Source organism: Catharus ustulatus, chromosome 3 (genome assembly GCF_009819885.2).
Source record: "Catharus ustulatus isolate bCatUst1 chromosome 3, bCatUst1.pri.v2, whole genome shotgun sequence".
NCBI classification, from domain to species: Eukaryota; Metazoa; Chordata; class Aves; order Passeriformes; family Turdidae; genus Catharus; species Catharus ustulatus.
This window is the reverse complement of record NC_046223.1, coordinates 93491198-93509089: the sequence shown is the minus strand read 5'-3', so window position 1 is coordinate 93509089 and position 17892 is coordinate 93491198. Positions and strand designations below refer to the sequence as shown.

At 37.1% G+C, this 17892-nt stretch overlaps 2 protein-coding genes across 5 annotated transcripts in view; one reads left to right on the top strand and one right to left on the bottom strand.

The window, feature by feature from the left end:
* The window catches only part of GFRAL (GDNF family receptor alpha like), a 33547-nt gene extending 31620 nt beyond the window's left edge, over positions 1-1927 (top strand). The window contains exon 10 of the mRNA XM_033055895.2: positions 659-1927. Within this exon, the coding sequence (XP_032911786.1) occupies positions 659-716 (58 nt within the window). The 3' untranslated portion in view covers positions 717-1927. The remainder of the gene's footprint in view (positions 1-658) is intronic.
* Positions 1928-3210: 1283 nt separating this feature from the next.
* HMGCLL1 (3-hydroxymethyl-3-methylglutaryl-CoA lyase like 1) overlaps positions 3211-17892 on the bottom strand; it is an 82009-nt gene continuing 67327 nt past the window's right edge. Inside the window, exons 8-9 of one of the 4 annotated variants that reach the window (XM_033055898.1) lie at positions 12337-12462; positions 3211-8182 (exon numbers count right to left, since the gene is read on the bottom strand). In XM_033055898.1, coding sequence (XP_032911789.1) covers positions 8069-8182; positions 12337-12462 — 240 coding nt within the window. In that variant the 3' untranslated portion in view covers positions 3211-8068. The other 3 variants (XM_033055901.1, XM_033055900.2, XM_033055899.2) reach the window with 3 other exon arrangements.

Sequence of the window (17892 nt, the reverse complement as noted above, 5' to 3'; positions counted from 1 at the left end):
GTTAAGCATACAAAATATTTTTTTATATTTATTAGCTTATTTTAAGCCTTTCAAAACCTGAAAAAGAGGGGTAAAAATGGTAAAACTGTGGTCTCTCTTCTCTGTGTAGATTCACAGATCTTTCCTGAGCTGTACATGTCCTACATTTTTAGATGCACATGACACTGCTGTATCTACAATGGCAATCTTTGAAGCCCACCCTTTCTGATCTCAAATCATCTGGAAGAAATAAAAAAAAAATCCACTCACAAACATTTTTGAGACTCGATAAAGAACACATATGTGGCAGTTTTGTACACCAGGCTCTCAGGTACCAAGTACCCAAAGCAGCAGTCACAGTTAAGCTGACTGTAGTCTGATGGTGGAGCATTTGCAGAGTAGGAGATCAGGATTACAACCCCCTTCAGAACTAAAATGACTCTCTGGAATAATGCTTTGACTTCAAAATGTTGCTGAAATTGTTTTTAATTTCTCCACCAATATGCTTCTGAAAGAAATGAGTGAGCTTTGCCACTTTGAATACAATAACTTCAGAAAGCTTTTTTCTGGTCTGAATGCCCAGTGGAGAAAGTCACTTGCCTGGGGCTGAAGGGCCTGCTTCTCAAGAGAGAAGCTATGACCCAACTCATCATCTGTGTTTCCTATTCATTGTCTCTAGGCAACACCCGAAGTGCCTAATTGTCATCTTGCACTCTACTGGGAGTCATGGTCCCTAAACACCATTCTGGATCCCACTTTGTGGCTATGAGCTCTGGATTTCTCTCTATAGCTGAGTTGTTTTGCTAGATTTAAGCTTCTATTTAATACCAGCGAGTTGTCTTTGTTAAATGTTTGCAACAATCTGGTCCTGGTGAGCACAGCATAATGGACTGCCATTTCTTATTCAACTGTTACCATGAATAGCACGTCTTGTCTTGTTATAATAGCATCTGATTAATTAACTTTATTTTGAATGTGATTAGTTTTGTTTGTATTATCACTATATGTAACTCACCTTCAGTTTTGACCATGAGGCAACTGATCCAGAGCCACATCTAGTGCTGGATGACAGATGCAGGACTAGAAATTAATGTGGTCAGAAAAGCAAGAATCCCTACTCTTCGATGTGACTTGCTTCTGTCTCTGGTAGCTTGCAACATTATTACTGTAGAACAAAATCTGAAGTGTGCAGTTCTGTTGGGGAAAGGCTTAGAAATCTTAAATAATTGTTACAACATAGATTTTCTCTATTATCTGCATAAAACAAAGAATGTCCTTTTTGTTTTGCAATCAAATGTTCTGCCATTACTAAATCAGCATTTGGACAAAAATACAGAAACAGAAAAGTGAAGTTTGTTAATGAAAAAGATCTCCTTTAGCAGAACAGCCATTTGCAGCATCTGGCTTAACTCTCATCAAACTGGTATGTTCATATTCTTCGTTTTAAAGTTGTGAAGTGGGAAGACTTCAAACTGAAAATACTGTTGCGAATAAGCTGGATAAAATCATTTAATTATACAGGAAATGTGCTTCTGACATGAAACCTGTGCTGGTTTTCTGTCTGACTTCAAAAACCAGTGAGCCCTCCATGTCACAAAATTTGAATTCAGATTTAACTAACCTCAATGAAAAACAACAAAAAAATTACCTTCTGTCTTAGAAACTTTTTCTTATTATCTTATACTTAGAAACCTAACTCATATATGTGCTTAGACACACACACACTCACAAACAAGTATGTAAAATGTATTTGAAACTGAGGGTGTTACTCTGAGAGACAGCAAGATATTTGGTGGCTATTGTGTTGTTCTGCAATTTTTACAGGCTTCCTCTTAAGATATGACTTAAATGCTTCATGGGAAAAGTACATGCCCTCTACTATATGTGTAAAAAGTAGTCTGTCAATTGTGTCTAGGTGTTAGTTATAAAATAAAGGAATTTCTGCTGGGATGATCTATATTTCTGTGATCCTGATTATGCTCTAACTGCTTCACAGTTTTCGGAACAAAGAATCATAGAATCAGTTTGGAAAAGACCTCTAAGACCTTTGAGTCTGACCAGGATGGAAGATAAAGCAGTGTTTTGTAAGAGCTTCATTATTAAAATATTTTCCCCTGAATTATGACTACTGCATCCATACCCAGATGAGGAACATTAAGTCTCACTGATGACAGGATATCCAGGATACACATCATTTTGAGTAAGGATGTAGAATTCATCCTCTTTCCACTGCAGCTGGGACATCCCAAAGTGAAGAAATGAAGGCTGACTGGGCTAGAGGGAGAAAAGCATCAATTTTTGCCTTACAGCATTCCCACATGAAAGGGAGAATGCTGGGTTCCAGTATTTTCTTTGACGGTTGCTTATGCATTTTATCTAATTATTATCTAATTTATCCAAATTAAATATATGAAGACTTTTTGAGACAAGTACCCAGGACAAGCTCTTCCTTATGCAGTATGAAGCTACAAGACTGTAAAGCCCAAGCTTCTACTTCGGTCATGCCACACTGAGTCTTGAATTCTTCAAGAGGAACATTTTTTCCCTGGTTGTCTCACCTGCTTGTGTGAGTCAAAAGAATGAGCTATTTGGACAGGCATGGGCTCAGCCTTTTGAGGCTGTTGTGGGAATCACATCCTGGTCCTCTGAGGTAGATATCAGACCAAGCTAGGAACACAGAAGATGAATGGAAGCAGCACCAACACCAGAAGATGGTGCCATAAAACAGAAAACACCATTCAGCTCTTTTAAAAAATGGTTGTGGCTGTCTCTCCACCTAGGAAAGTACTAACCCTTATGTTCAAGCTAGTGAAGATAACTAACTGCAGCTCATGTTGAGGCACTTCAAGAGTAGCATGGGGTAGAGAATTTTGCTGTTGACTCTGCCAAGAAAGTTCCCTCATCAGCATTTTGATGTTTGAGACCACATGCTGAAGTCATTCCGTGTCTCATGAAGTGTATAGGGAATCTTAGACATCACTTAGATGGCACAGATTTCTATCCTGCATTGGAACATCTGAAGTTAGAAAATGCCTCATTGAATTTTTTCAACTCCCACCTCCATTCCTGCCTGTAGTTTTTAATATTTAGTTAATGGAAGAAAGAAATGTTTCCCCAGTAACTTAAAAGATATTTGTCTGCTATAAAAACACACGGGAACACCAGATTAAAAGGTAATCCTGAGAAAAAACACTCAAAATAGATTACAAGGTAACAAAGTCAACACAGGCATACACGTCAGTGACAGCTTATATTTGCCAATGCTGTATGCATGAACTGTTAGTCAGAGCTGCTGAATCTAGCATAATACATGAGCATATCAGTTTCAATAAACAGCGAGACAGATTTTATTTCAGCTTTAACACCACATATTGCAAAATCACAAATGCATTCAACCAGGCATCCGTGACAATTCCTTGACAAACATATAATCTCTTAAACATTGGTTTCCAAGGACTAAGTTGACTTTGGCTGTAGTTCTTCTGCCTGCTGTGTTATTGCAGCAATGAAGATCAACACTGTATTACAGCAGGACTGTAGAGAAAAATAATCTTCAAAAATACAATATAACAAAAGAAAAGCACTGATCTGCAAGTCAAGAACTGGAATTAATTTACTTCTTTCCACTGTTATACCTGTTTTCATGTAGGTCCTATACCCGTTTAACTACTCTTCTAGAAACTTCACAATCAATGAAGAGAACTTAAGGCAGTGTCAGAAATCACAGCATAATTCAGTGGCAGAAAGTACCAATTTTCTAATATCACAGTAACTAAATAATATTTCTACCCCTTAAAACAAATTCATTGAAAAAATAGGCAGATCTTATACTTTCACTCTAACTCTTTGGATAAGTATTATTTCATTTCAACAGCACTGATCCCAAACAGAAGAATTTTTACCTCACAGACTTGTAGTCTTCATTTTGTGACTCTTTAATACAATAATAAAAGTTTTATGAACTCAAATGACACTATTAAGAGAGGAAAATTAGCCAAAGCCTCTCTGGACTTATTCACAACACTAGAATATTTAGTTCTTATTTCATAAGCTCTGGTTATACATGAAAATGAACCATTAAAGTGCTGGTCCAGAGCCAAGTTGCCCTAGTACATAAAAGTTTAAACTACAAAGCAAGCTGCTGCTGGAAGACATTAGAACTGTATGGGATCTCTGTCAGTGCTGTGTTCTGGAAGGCACTGAAGAATGATTATGCCCATACTACTGGAACTGATCAACTTCTCCTCCAACAAAGCACACCAGTCATGCCTTTAACAATGTAATATCTTGACTTATAATTTTTGTAATGACACAGTGATACGATCATCTGCTCATGGGAGCCAAACACCTGGATGCAAGCCCTCCACAGGCAGGGGGCTACTTCAGGGTGAAGTGACAGCAAAGTATTCAGTTGGGGATAGTGATAGGGACTAAAACAGCAGACACCACTAGTGAAGGGTCACTCTGAATATAAGCATAAAAGTTTAGGAAGTCAGAAGCACTGGACAGCCTCATCCATGTCTTGATATGTTTTTGAAGGGGTATCGTCTCAGCTGTTTTACTATGTGCTAAATTTAGTGCTGCCTGTGTGAGTGATGCATGTTCATGGCATAGCTATTGGATTAGCCTTTGCTATTAAAAGCAATAGATGCTTATTTTGTGAAGCCAGAGATTAGGTGTCAAAATGTTCTTCATAGTCAAAATTATGCCAGTCCAGGAAAGCAGAGCAGCAGCATTTTACACACATAAAAAATGTGAGTAGGCAGAACATCAGATGTCTCAGGATTCTCAGTCACACTACAAGTAAACAAGGATTTTATATGGACTGCTCACCTGGATCCACAGACCTAAATTCATCGCAGGTGGAAATTTTGGCACATAAACAGTGGGTTGGGGTTTGTTTTTTTAAAATTCTGGCTCTATGTTTCTTTCTCTCTTGTAACAATCCTGACAAACAATCTATTTGTCTGTGACCTCCACCCTGGATTACTATAACTCACAATGTGGTTGAAGCTGAACATGTGGGTAAAGTACGGGCTCCAGATGTGACTGCTCATCTTTTCTAATGCTCACATCATTACAGAATAACAGACCTGCAATTAAGGCTCTCCACAAGTTTCCAAGTAGTTTCTAAAACAGACCCAATAAAGAACTGAGACATTTTAGGTTGTTCATCCACATGATTTAGTAAGTACCGTGTTTCACTGCATAGGTAGAATTAAGAGCTTTAGCATTGCAAACCAGACAGTCCAGATGCTGAGAAGCCTAGGACGCACTGTTCACAAAGGCATAATGATGGACACTGACTGTTCAGTTCCTTACTTGGCTGATAACTGAAGGCCTCCCCACCATCTTCAAGGAAAAGAACCCTGTCATCTGTTGCAGTGCAGAGACACTGACATTGTTTTCTGGGGATTTTTCTGGTCTTAGGAATTTTTAATTCCATTCTACCCAGTGGCACAAATTCATCCAGATGTACTAGAAAGAGTGTTCTTTTTCAGTTCATATTGACAGGATAAGCCAAAAGGGACCCCCAAGGATCATCAAGTCCAACTCCTGGACCCTGAACAGGACCCAAGAGTCACATATGTGCCCAAGAGCATTGTCCAAACACTTCTTGAACTCTGTCAGGCTTGGTGCTGTAACCACTGCCATTGCTCCAGTGCCTAATTACCCTCTGGGTGAAAAGCATTTTTCTAATATCCAACCTAAACCTCCCCAATACAACCTCAAGTCATTCCCTCAGGTCCTGTCATGGATGTGCATTTAATCTTCCCAGGCTGAGCAGCAAGCTCAGTCTCAGTTCAGTTGTTTAGTCTCATATTCAGGTTTGCATCACAACTGCTTTTTTTTTTTTCCCCCCAAGGGCTGACTTCACTTTCAGTCTTTGAGAAGTTCAATATTGTTTATGTCAATTAAACATGCTTGCTCAGGGGGTCTTGGGTGGAAGAAAATTAATTAGGACCTACATGAAAACTGCATACTTCAGCTCAAAATGAGTCAATTCTGTGCCTACAGAGAAAACTAAACAGGAAAATTTATTTTTAAATAGGGAAGTATCACAGTAAGGTAAGTCACCTTCAGGGGTAAATGGCACATATATCAGGGAGTCTTTAAGATGTCAATTCTGGCACCATGTTTAGGATTAACTACTAATTATTAGACTGAGTGCAGTCGAAGTACTGCTGCAGTTACCTCACCTCTTCATTGGGTCTAATCCATTACAGAATCTTTAAGTTTGTGAATTGTTCAAGACCTGGCTTTATTTAAGTTCACGTTTTGATATATGAGTTATAGTGGCTGCTAAACAGCAAAGCCCCAGCTGAAACACGGGAAGTAGAGGAAAGAACTTTTCTGTGGTGATCCAACCATGCATCCAGGGCAGGTCAAGAAAATCAGGGTGTTCACACCTTCAGGAGTACTTGAAAGTCTTCTTACTAGACTCTGCAGGAAAGATTTAGTATTTGGGAATGATAGACAAGATATTTCTTGCCTCATCTGAACACATTTCTTTGTTTATCATTTGACTTTTACCATGAGAAGAGTGAAACATAGTAGCTTATATTAATTTTGACCATCATTACAGTATAAACAGGATAGAGGTATTATGTAAAATTTATACCTATGTGTTGTGGAATACAAATACTGACTTTCTTAAGCTACGCCGATTCTAAACTACACAACTGTCTAAAAGATCTCAGAAAAATTCACTTCGGTATTTCAAAGGCAAACCATAACTTAGCTGTAACTTGGCAGACCTGAGTTCCAGACAAAAAAAAATTTCAGCCTTTTCTTTTTTTATGTGTTATCTTTCACTTTCTTTCATTTTACCTTTTGACAAGATTTCACATTTTCAAAGAAAATTGAGAATATGGATGTAGATCGCAGTCCAGGGTTTTAGATTTTCATGTCAATAGGCCATGTTCAGAAAAAATACAGATCAAGGTTAAGTACACAGAGAATTACAGACAGATCCCACCCAACCAACCAGTAAGAATACTGAAGTTTCAGGCTGAAAAATATGACAGTGTTTTCATGGCACACTTGAACATTTGTAAATAGGGTAACTCTCTTTGAATTTGTCCATTTGTTCTTTATTTATCTAAAAATGACAGTGCAGTTCATTGCCATCTTGTTGAACTAAGGCATTTAAAAGAACAGTATCATTACCAGTAGAGCAAAAAAAAATTTGTAAGTGGTCTCCTTTGTGTAAGCTAGTCCAGCAAAATACTATTATCCCAAAAAACCTGTGACTGAATGAGAATATCAATTCATAGCCTACAGAATGAAAAATCTAATTGTTTGATGAAACCTTGGATGGAAATATAGCCTCTTCTACATCACTATGAACATGAATGATGTTGAAAATCTTGCCAATATTTATTTGCTTCATATAATTAGGCTTTAATAATTTGACCAAAAAAGGCAACTACAACAAACTGAACATATGTAACAAATAAGGAAATTTGCAGGAGAATTTGAAGGATCTGGCAGAGTGCCATTCACCACAATGTCTTGGAACGAGATAAAGTCATCCATAATTCAACAGAATGTTAAACAAAATTTAAAAGTTCTACTGCTAAAAAATTCTTACAGTGAATTCAAATTTGGCTCCGTGTTCATAACACAATGACTTGACAAATGAAAAGCAAGAATTCAGATAAACAAAATACGTAATAAAATGGCCACACACGGTGTGAGATCCCATAAACTACTGAAAGTATTTGTAATGTTCTGAAAGATATCTTGATTAAAATTTAACTATGTACTCACTGCTTCTACCCGGTTTTCCTGAAAGCAACTAAAAATTGAATGTAAAACGTGGTAAAATGTCCTAGTGTTTGTACATTTTTCTTATGTGTAGAAGTACCAAGTACAGGATTCTGTACTACAGTCATATATTTGTTACCTACAAATCAGACAATTCCTGACAAGACAGTATGTTACAATGACTCCTCCCATTAAAAATTATATATTGGTTCTATCTTGCTTGTTTGATGCAATGGTTTTCTTGTTTCTTTTCCTGATGCAAATGTCCTTGGTCAAGGTAAATGGAAAATGTAATCAAGCTGCAAAAAGAAAACTCTGTTTAATTGGTAGTTCCAGTACTGAAGGAAGCTTGTGCAACCTTCGAGTTTGTTTTCTTGTTCAAAGCTGTGCAGATGAAGTTTCCAGCTTCCATCACAGCACAAAGATTTACTCCCTAAAAAAGAGGTGAAAAATGTTAAGAATAATAAATGCACATGTTGAAAATGCTTAGACTCCAAGATTTTTGCTCCAGGGTCTAATTTTTGCAAACAAAGGGTCTGATTCATTTTATAGGTCAGTAATGGGGATCAGTAAAGCTACATTGATTTATGGATAGTTACAGCTTCAAAAGATTCTGCTACTTTGAGAGTGATTTCTTGTCCCATCAGCAGTGGGGCAAATACTGGAGTAATACCTTTCAACCCCAAAAGAATCTGGAATAAAAAACTGGAATTACAACTAGAAGTTAGAAGAAAAATACCGTGTCTAAATATGTGCTATACGTATTTATCATCCAACACTACAAAACTTCATGCTTGCACGTGCTCCACTTGCAGCTCAGGAAGATGGAGAAAACACACTTGTATTGGCAATGGAATCCAGAAGAAACAGGTTCCTGTATTGTCTTGAATAACTATAATCTTCTTCTTGAAGCAGACCATTTCAATACAAATCCACAATTTACCTTGATAGCACAGCTGAGTAAAAGCTCAAAAGTGTTTCATCTGCCCATGTTAAAAAACATGTTCTCTGAGCAACTGTTTTTTAACTGCAGTACATATCGTAACTGCTTGATTGCTAAAATTAAATCAGATCACTGATTAAAGAGGCAAAACCACTTCATTATAAGTCTCCTTTATTACTTATGTATAGTAAAAATTTTAAAGTTAGATCATATAAGTGATAGAGGTACTTGCTCCAAAGGTTGCAATTTGAAGCCAGAGTAAAGTTCCTGTAGAAAGGATGCAAAAGGAGACTTTGAACTACCAATACACCAAGCAGTCATTCAAAACTGGGAGAATGTCACTCTCCATTAAGGAGTACAAGGTGTATTGCATCAGAAATTACACTTTCATCACACTTCCAAATTGATGCATTAATATTCAGACCAAAACCTGACTTAAATACTTAATCCTTTAATTGAATCTTGCGCTTATTTCCACATCTCCACATTAAACTTTGCCTTTTTCATTCTTGGAATTGGCTAAAAATACTAATGAGAATCTAAATGACTTAGCAGAAATGTAATCAAAAACATTTTTAATTTGAAAGAAAATACTAGCACCATCTAAACCACATAGGTCAAAGACATTCTTTTATTATTATCTCATTTTAATACAGTTATAGCAAGGTAAACTTCATCTTATTCTGTTTATTCTTTATGGATCATTACTTAGATTTAGTTTTTATTGGTAAGTGGTATTGCACATAACATAATCTAAAAAATTTTAATCCATCTGTGCTTTTTAACAAGCAAGAAATGAGTAACATACCACCATAGACATATTTGGTAGTTAGATTATGGAAGATGTCAAAATAAACTCCCCAAACTACACAGTTGTCATGTTTCCACCATAGTAGCACTGCATAATGTGATAGGTGTTGTTAAGTAACATACCTTCATAGTTTACATCCATTAAACGAAATACATGAATGTCTTCTTTTTATACTGTCTTCCTTATTATAAGTACTGTGAACCAAAGGGGACTACCATGAGGGCAAAAAACACAGCACTCATTAGCATGACTCAGAGACGGGAATGGGACAGGAATAGGTGTTTGTAAGATTGTCAACAAAATAATGTGTCTTCAGATAGACACCCAGAATGTACTTACTAAGTATACTGGGTAATCACTCCATATATCCAGAATTACTCCTTCACACCAAGCAATTAATTTCCCCTCCAAAAAAAAACCCAAAGAAAAGTGCCTTTAATATTATCTATAAACTTGAGTAGGTGCCTTAAATCACAAAAGCTTCTGCCAGAAGGCAAAATCCTTTAAGTCTCATTGACTTCAAAATTATTTCACATTTAGTCAGCCAAAGATTAATTTCACGGGTCACTTCTTGTTTATGTGCTCTAAAGAACAGTACAGAAAAAGCATCAATTACTATTTTGATGTATCTAGTCAATCTGAACTCAATAATTCTGAGATATCACAGAATACTCCGAGTTGGAAGGGACCCACAAGGACCATCAAGTCCAATTCTTAAGTGAGTGGCCCATATGGGGATCAAACCTGTGACCTTGGAGTTATCAGCACCATGCTCTGACCAACTGAGCTAAAATAATATATGGTTAAATACTGTCCAACATTGCCTGACATTTAAGGTGAGTTCAGTCAACTAACTGAAAACTTTGGTGTATAGTTGAGATGAACATGAGAAAGTGCTCTATGCAAATGGACAACATTAGCAATTACAATTTCATTTTGTGACATTATACAAAAAGGAACATATTAATAGTTTTCTTCAATCATGATTGTACAGAATTGGCAGTGATACCAAAACCAACCAACACTATAAAGAGAAAAGTTCTTATATTATGGTAATAACTTTGAGGTCCAGGTATCTCATCCGGTAAAATACTCTTTATTTAATGAGCCAGAAAGTATTCCAAAAGCAAAGCCTTGTGTTTTGCAATTGCATAATCTAAAATATAAAATAAAACAAAACTTAAATAAAACCACCACGAAACCAAACAAAAGAAGAACTAACATTTGATGGTGAGATTGTCTCCATGGCATTTGGTATCACCCTTTAGGACAAGCTGGAATCTTGCTTGGCCACCAGACTGTTAACAAATTAATTAATCTTATCAAGAAGCCTAGGACACGGTATATTTCATATAATCAGATTATTTTTACTTAATTACTTCCTTTTGCTATGAGTCACTTGGAAAGGTCAGTGAGTATTTTGCCCAAGGAAAGACCATATTGAAAGCCTAAGGTACACAGCAATGTAAAGCAAAATGCATGATTTCTCCTCCTTATTTCAAAGAATTTTGTTGTTTCAAAAGAATAAACATCTTCTTCATGAAGAAAAGCTATCCCAAAGTGTGTACAAATGGTTCAAACCAGAGTCCACTTGTACAGTGGACACTTGTGATTGAAGGTTTTCTAAACATGTATCTGAATCTACCGTGAATTCCCTAAAAAGCAAATGAGAGCGGATAAATGCTTACAGTGAACTCTGTAAGGCACTGAATATGCTTTAACAGTGCCCAGGGAATGTGCAATTTAGAAACAAGTTCTGTAATCCTTTCATTTCAAGGAACTCCACTGGCAGGTACAACACACGGAACTGCAGCCTACAAACAAGTCATAAGTTCCAACGAGCTCCTCAGTGATTGAAATCTTCCTATTTCAGATATCAGGCATTTAGATTTCTTTCTGTGGTAGTTAAAATGCACACCAAACACTTTGTATTTTTGGCAGTTCTTTTTATGTTCTCCTTTGAACCTGACTCTCCAAGTCTATGTGTAAATTAAACATAAAGTTACTGCAATACCCAAGTTAGCACAAACTCATTATGCCACATATCCAGAAAAACAGGGATCAACAGGAAGACCAAGGAGCACATTTACTGAAGAAGGCAGTAACTGAGTCCTAGGAATACAGAATAATTAACATGCCAGCCAAGCCAGGATACTAAATGTGTACTCTTGAGGTGTGGATGCTCACTGGTTAAGTTCATTAAAGCACAGCTCAGGGCTTATAAGCTGCTCTGCCCTCTGCTTCAAGAACAGAACTGGTAATAAAAACGACTGTGAAGCCTCCTAGCCAGTAACAGGTTCTGTGCAATTCTGAAATATATTAAGTGGATACCTGAGAAATAATAATGTCCTGTGCTTGGGTGTCAAACACTACAATTTTTTTCAACTTTGAAGTCAGAAAAATTGAAAATAAATTAATAAGCACTATGAACCAAATCCAAAACTGTGACAGAAGCTGAGGCCTGCTCAGTCTTTCCACTGTTGAGATGATCAGCCTTCTGGAGCAACGTCTACAGTACTGAATTTTTTGTAGTTACTGAGACAGAGCAATGAATCAAAGTAGCTACTACTAAGTTCCTCATAGCTCCAGGTAGGAAAAAGGGGATTATTCAAATCATGTTAAATACACAAACCATTTCTAGTCTAAATTTCTAATGATGACAGAATCATTTCTGTTATATGTCAAGCATTAAAGCATTTAGTTTGCAAAAACTACTACGGGTCCTGAATATTTTTTTGAACAACACGAGTTATTGTGATCTATGTATCGTACGTTTCCTTGAAAAATATATTTTTGTCCTTAAAGTCTTAAGTAGAAAGTAAGAATATCTTACTGTGTTGATCCCCAGACCATTCAGCATGTATATCACATCCTCTGTGGCTACATTTCCAGTAGCACCTTTTGCATAGGGACAACCACCAAGCCCTGCAACAGATGAATCCACAACAGCAACTCCCATCTGGAAAACAACAACACAAAAATGAAGCACCAGCACAGAGTATTATTTATAAATTTTCATAAATGGCAGGCCATATGTATTAGTTACCATGCATAAAATACACATATCTCCACAAATGGATGTGTTCCTTGGAGGAAATTCCTTATAATGGCTTTAGTCCTGACATCTTTATAAGGTAAGACTTTTCAAACACAGGATATGGAAAAAAGAAACTAATGGTCCATTACATGTGATTTTGGCAGATAAGATGATTGCTGTTTTGTAGACAGAGGTATAAGTCTTTTCTCTCTTTATCTTTCAACCTGGTGTTTTTAAATAACCTGCATCCAGTATGAAAAGCTTTCATGCAAAAAAACAATCAATGGAAGTTCTTCATAGATATATATAGATTCTGAGGTTGGAATATTTTTAAGAGAATACTTGGTGCACAGTGTTAAGCTTTCTCATTTAAACTAGACTTGAAAAAACACTCAGCTGTGGTAAATTCATAATTGTTTGCTTTTTATTTTTTCCTGCTGCATTCAAATGTCTTCTCTCTTCTGATCCACTCAGCAAATTCATGATAAAAGGTAATAAACCAGTTATCAACTCCACCCAGGAGATAATATTACATTTCCTATGTGATAAAGTCTTCCATAAGAGACTGATAAGGGAGGAGACAAAAAAACTGAACCAGTGACTTCCACTGATATATTCAGTGAGTTTTTGCACCTTCTTCTATGATTTGATATTAAAATGAAACTGAAACTAGACATGTACACAACTAGCTGGCAAGGCAGGAAAATGATACATCCTGCATGTTGCAGTTGGCTAAGTCCCCTTTCCAAATATACCTATTAGCTGGGGGTTTTTTTAGTTCTGAAATAAATTACCCTAATGCAGGGGTTTTTTTTGTATTTGCTTCTAGTTTTAACAGTGCATTCTGTAGTATTATCATTGGCCTTACAGGGTCTTCGAACTTCCAACATCTCTGGAGAGCAGTAATAAAGAAGGAAGTGTTGTCCCAGGTCCTATTCTTGGACAGGGAATATTATCTTGATCAAGGTAGCTGCTCAAAGCCTGTAATAAAGACTTCAAAGGAGTCAAGGTGCATAACTGTGACAGGCAAGAGAGTGTTATTTAATATTGCTCACACAATGACAGTCTCTAAAATGAGATACTGCACTTTACAGTACAGCAATCTGTGACTTACGGAGTGCATCACCAAACTGCACATTTCATATTTCAGCCACTTGTTACACTCTTTGTTTGTGTAAGCCACCAGTCAGAAAATGTGTTATATGATACATCTGTGTCCAGTACACAGATGATATGCATTTATGACAGCTGGAAATGTTGTCTCCTTTTGCACTACCTGCCAAGATTCATACATCTACTCTAGAAGTCATTGCTCCAAGCTCCACAGCAGCAGCTTTCAGCTTGCAAGTGCCCATGCAGAGACACACGTAAGGCTTCTTATTGGAAGGATTTAGGGTATGGTAAGATCTGCAGAAAAGGGTGTCTAACATGTGGATGTACAGGTTGATACAAGCATGATCTCACTACTATGCCTGCTCTCTCGGTCTGATTTTAGGATTTCCATCAGAAATTATTGTTTCCATGGAAACAAAAGGAAAATATGAAATGGAGGTCTTTCATGGAGGTTTTCCCAATCTGTAAGGTTATGTCATAACTGCTAGAGCTTTCTTCTTCACATACTCATTTTCAGTAACTTTCACATGGTGATAGAACTATAGGCAAATAATGTAGTGAGGTACATCTGCTGTTAATATCAGCAGACTCAGAAACAGTTTTAGTAGCCTATAAACAGTCAATTTCTAATCCCAGAAAATTATCTCAATAAACTCTTGTCCTTTTGCACCAATGGGGAAAACATATCAAATAAACAATATTTGGTAAAAACCAGCCCAAAACATCAGCAGCCTGCTCCAGTCCTTCACAGGGCACTCACTGTAAGCAAATCAAGAACAATTTCCTCCAGCATTAAAACGGCATGTTTTCTAAAGGCGTTGAATATACATACATATTAATTCTTGATATCCTTGTACAAACACTAGTGATGCCACCATAATTCTGAATTTGCAGCACAAATCTCGCAGCAGTGGGATACAGGCTGCTTATAATTGTTTGCTGAAAGTGTTGGTGACTATATGGGTGGATACAGGGTATCACAGCGACTTGAAGGTAACATTAAACACCTATCTTTGTCTAACCATACCCTGGTATTCTCAGGCAGCCTTGTCTGAGTTATTCGAAGTAACCTCACTGGAAGTTGGAGTAAGCTCAGACAATTCATCTTAGAGTAGATGCAAAAGCATATATAACCCTGATGCCTTCTGCTGGCTAAGAAGTGGGAGCAGTAATTTCCACATGATGGACAGTGATAATTGATCTGCTCTGTCTTTTAAATTATTGACTATTTTGGCTAAATAATAAAAAAACAAGAGAAGGTCTAATAGCACCTTTATATTAGTAGCATCCTTGGAGGGATGGCTTTAACCTAGTACAGGACACTTAATCCATTACTTCCCAGAAACCATGCATAAACATGAAGTCTCTAAAATTGTATCTCTATCAGGATGTATTTGCTATTTGAACATTAAGCCAGTGGTAGACAAGGTCCAAGCATGGCATATATAATACAGTCACCCTGACTTCCAAATCTGACAGTTCTTCAAATCAGTGATCATAATACGTAGTGAGCAGGCATCTCTCCTTTAAGATAATGCCTTTTAAAGTTCTCTTCACAATGCTTTTCATAGGATATCTACTGCAGTATACTACTATTTCAGCAAAAGGGTCAGCTGCATCTGTCTGTTCTTGCATGTTGTACAGACAGTTATAATGTGTTTGCTGACTCAAGTGCAGAATCATCTTCAGTGCAGCCCCATTAAAAAAAAAATCCCTAAATATTCCATACTCTAAGCTCCAATCTAACAGTGCTAAAAACAGATGTTGGAAAACATCCCTCAGCAGTGCTACTAACTAATTTGGAGGTTGATATTCCAGCCCGCCTGTCCAAGCACAGAGTCTGAAATAGCACCTAATAAATAACTCTTCTACACATTTGAGCAGCTATGAAACTGTTTTGCTTTTGCAGCCATTAAAAGCACAGGAAGCTCTAAAGTAAAACCCAAAAATTGACAAAATATGTAAAACAAGGTCTTTTCCTTCATCACATCTTCCATATTTGCCAGACTTTCAGAGGAGATAATGACTTTCAATCCTTTTAGCAATTCAAGCTTGCAAAAAATTCACTGTCAATATGACGTTTAAAAAGTCCATAGTCTCACTGTCATTTCCTGACAGACACCAAATTGTGCTGACATTCATGTGAAGTTGTACTGCAGCTATTTCATAGGATATGTCCTAGATGAGCATTTACTGAGCTGCTTACATATGGACATATTTGGGGGTGAACAATGGTTTGGTTTCCAGGACAGCTATAGTACTTCAATATTTTTTGATAATCACAAAATTCCTGACAGTGGTTCCTGAACACCTTCCAAACTTTAGCTTTGGCTAGCTTTAGCTTACTCTCTAGAGAAGGCAGAGGACTTTTTGCTCCTGTCCCATGTTAACTTCCTAATTCCCCAATGAGAAAGCAAGGAATTAAATTCATCACCTTTGTCAAACAGCCAATTTTAACAGGAAACCATTATTGCCAGTGGATAATAAATGCTTCATGTTTCTCAGTTTGCTTTACTAGCTCCCCATAACTTCTTGTTGGGACAGTCAGTCTCCTTCCTTACTGATCTTTAAACCTGGTTTGTCTGGCAGAAGTTTAACTTTGTTTCTCTCTTAAAAATGGCAAGGTCAGCATCAGTAACTCCAGAAAGTATGTGGTATAAATCAGAAGCTATAAATCAGGTCTATCATAGATTAGGTTTCTTCTAAACTATGAGATTTTGCAAGCATAGTATCAAGGATACAAGTTATGCATTAAACAGGGAAAGATTGGTGCCACAAAGTCAAGGAGTCACAGCACTGTGAAACTCAGTGCCCAATATCTTAAAGATAGGTGCATGTAGATATGGCAAAGAATGGCTGCTGCATTAGTTCAGCATTTGTCCAATGAAGGGAGAAGGCAGGGAGGAACAAGCAAGGCATGTCAGGTCAAAGGCAGCTCACACAAAAAGCAGTGCAAGACTAATGCTATTTAATCCTGCAGCCTGGTCAGTGCCTAGCTGGCCCTCTTGGAATTGTAATATGGTTCTGCCATATTACTGTGTCTCTCTGGCATCAGTTTGCTGCCCACTACTACATGGTATGCCACTGGCAGAAACACCCTTTCCTGCAGAGACAGGCAGGTAACCAAAGAAAGAGAAATACCTACACCAGGAATGCTTTGCAAGGTTCAGTGGCTACAAAAACCCTTCCCTAATTTACATTGCTAAGCTGTCTAAAATCAAAGCTTGCTATTCTCCTGTATTTCAACAAAATACATGTATGCAAATAAATATTATTTTGGTATTTAAGGAATTAAAAGCATAATTTTATACAAATAAGACAATAAAATGGAATAACATCTCTCTGTGTAAATCCCTGAAAGTTACCTGCATTTCCTTCCTGCTTCTTTTTTTTTCTGCTTTTGCTAAAAGCTATCAAAACTGCTTTTCAAAAGTTAAAACCATCCCTACTGACCACAGGGTGTCACTGTTACATCAAAATCTCTAATTTCCCAGTTCATGTCGTTTGAAAATTAATACATTCATCAGAGGGAAAAAAAAATCCTTTTCTTCCAAAACATATTGAGATGCAAGCAATTTGTGGGCAGACGTGCCACACAAAATAGGTTAATACTGCATTCCTTTAACTTATTGTACACATCTTTTCATATTGCTACTGACACATTTATTATAAGCAAAGCTGGCAATGACATCTAGAGTTAAAGTTCCCTAACACTTTCCGTCATAAGGCCCCACTTTCAGTTGTTTATCACTTTGTCAACCTTTAACTGCTGGAACTTATATTTTCCATACCTTGTCTCCACCTCAGACTGGATTGTTTTGAAAGTTTTAGTGAAAAATAGGCTTGGTCACTTCCGGGAACAAGTTTTAGGGAAGAAAAACACTTTGTTATGTTAATATTCAATAAGTTTTACATGAGTTTCTTGGAGATATTTTTGTACCTTTGCTTGTACTCTCAAGTTTGGCACAGTAGGGATACTGATCTTAAGAGATCCCAGTCTGGACTTAGTTACAAGCTTGGGGAAGTTCCACCTTATTTCCACATTATTGTCAGGAACCGGTCAGCCTGGGAGTTTAAAATGTCCAAGGGTCAAGAAAGCAGCAGCTGACCATGATTTTTTCTTAACCTCAACAAAGAATTGTGAAACAATTTCCCTGAGACTGAGTTGGAAAATCTGTGTCTCTTACTGTCAATGCATCACCTGCACAAAAAGCCTAAGCAGTGAGGTCTGTGTTGCAG